Source organism: Aplysia californica, unplaced genomic scaffold, assembly GCF_000002075.1.
Source record: "Aplysia californica isolate F4 #8 unplaced genomic scaffold, AplCal3.0 scaffold01325, whole genome shotgun sequence".
In the NCBI taxonomy this organism is placed as follows: Eukaryota; Metazoa; Mollusca; class Gastropoda; order Aplysiida; family Aplysiidae; genus Aplysia; species Aplysia californica.
The window spans coordinates 51,663-53,442 of NW_004798595.1; the positions used below are offsets into that span (position 1 = coordinate 51,663).

Genomic DNA, 1,780 nt, shown 5'->3' on the forward strand with positions numbered 1-1,780 from the left:
TATATATATATATTTATGTAACTTACTGAGCTGTTCTATAGAATATATACACAACTAAAGATTTTTAAACAAACATGCTCTTCCCTTCAATACTGTAGTCTCCACCTAAACACACACCATACAAAAGCACGCTCGTTTTTTTACTATATAATTTAGACATACAAACACACGGTCACTTCTTCTAAACGCACGCTTCGATCCGCGAAACACGCCAACATGTAAACTAAAGCTTGACAAAGGGAAATTTCCGCTACAACCTGCACAGCTTGCATAAGGCAAGCCTAGACAACCGGTGAGACTGGCCCTCGTGCACAACAAAGAGAGTAATGGACAGAGTTTTCACACTTAACTTTCCACGGGCACATAGGTCTAGGATTGGCCGGGTGATATGTTGGGATGTTGGGGGACTGAAATGTTTTTTGATTGGTCACTCGAAATGTGTATTCGACTATCGAGAAAAAGTTTCTGATTGGCATTTGGGTGACTGCATGTAATATTTAGTTAGACCTAGGTCTATGACGCACAACATGTGTGAATGCTGTAGAAGTAGAACACCTAGATAGGTCTCAATAGGATTAAAGACTAGTCAAGAAGGCCTAATCGCCTGAGTTCGAAGAACTTATAACGTACTTGCTCAACGAATCACAAAAGAGAAGTCTCTCAGAATGTAAATCTCGTATGATTCTGATGTCATCCATAAACGCACGCTCAGTATAAACACACGCCAAGGAGCCCTCCAGAGCATCGTGCATTTAGGTGGAGACTAGTGTAACTTTTTGATGACTTTTCCCTTGCTTTAAGCTTTTTGTCCTCTTTAAAAGGATCACAAGACAAACTTTGACAAAATGTAAGGTTCATGGGCAGTTGCACATAAATCATATGTAGCCTTTTCGAAAATAGGCTGTGGACATTCAAATACTGTTGGCTACAAGACAAATATTTACACCAATTCCACTTTTCTAGAATTTCTGAAACAGCAGCATCCCCTCCTTATTTTATGTACAGCCCACGACTCAATACAAACTTTTGTTTAGATAATATAAGAGAAAAACAGACTAATAAGTCACACTAAAATGATATTTCTTTGAGGAGGAGCACCTCTGTTGCCGGTCTGCAGACGGTGGTATGTGCATGCAGGTGACTTTGTGTACGTTTATGAGTGTGCATGTGTGTGTGTACTCGCATGTCTGCACGCATGTACGCGTGTGGGTGGGAGGAAGGAAGTCAGATAAGCTGCAATAATAGAATAGAGACTTACCGTTCCCCCTTTTTGTGCACATTCCCAAAGGCGCAGGCGTCTAAGAGAAGAGATGTCCACTTAGTGGCAAGCCTTCTGTCTGGGTCATCTTTCAAGATGTGGCCACAGATGTGGTCAAACATGAGGAAAGTTATGCCCGTCTTTTCAGATCCCAAAGTCCATAGCTTTTGCATAAACTGTAAGAAAATATATTACAAATTTTAAGAAAATGATTGCTAAGAAATAAAAATTGTATATGTTCATAGTGTCTTGTTCTTAATAAAAGCCATCGTTTTCTATCACTCATCCACATGGATTATAGGCCAATTGATCACTTCTTAATTAAAACATCCATCATCAAAAAATAAGTTCCACGAAAAGGTGATGAATAGAATAAAGTAAGCAGAACTTACATCTGATGAAATTTGTGGCTTTTCAAATGTCATTGATACCAGATCATGGTAAATGTCTGATAATGACCAATGCTTCCGCAGAGGAGAATATTTCTCAAGTGAGATAAAAAAAAATAATAAAAGAGGGGAG

General features: G+C 39.0%; 1 protein-coding gene across 1 annotated transcript in view; it reads right to left on the reverse strand.

The window, feature by feature from the left end:
• LOC106013823 (probable methyltransferase TARBP1) overlaps window positions 1-1,780 on the reverse strand; it is a gene marked incomplete in the record, with an annotated part of 15,307 nt that overhangs the window by 12,381 nt on the left and 1,146 nt on the right. The window contains 1 exon segment of the mRNA XM_013090533.2: window positions 1,259-1,434. Within this exon segment, the coding sequence (XP_012945987.2) occupies window positions 1,259-1,434 (176 nt within the window).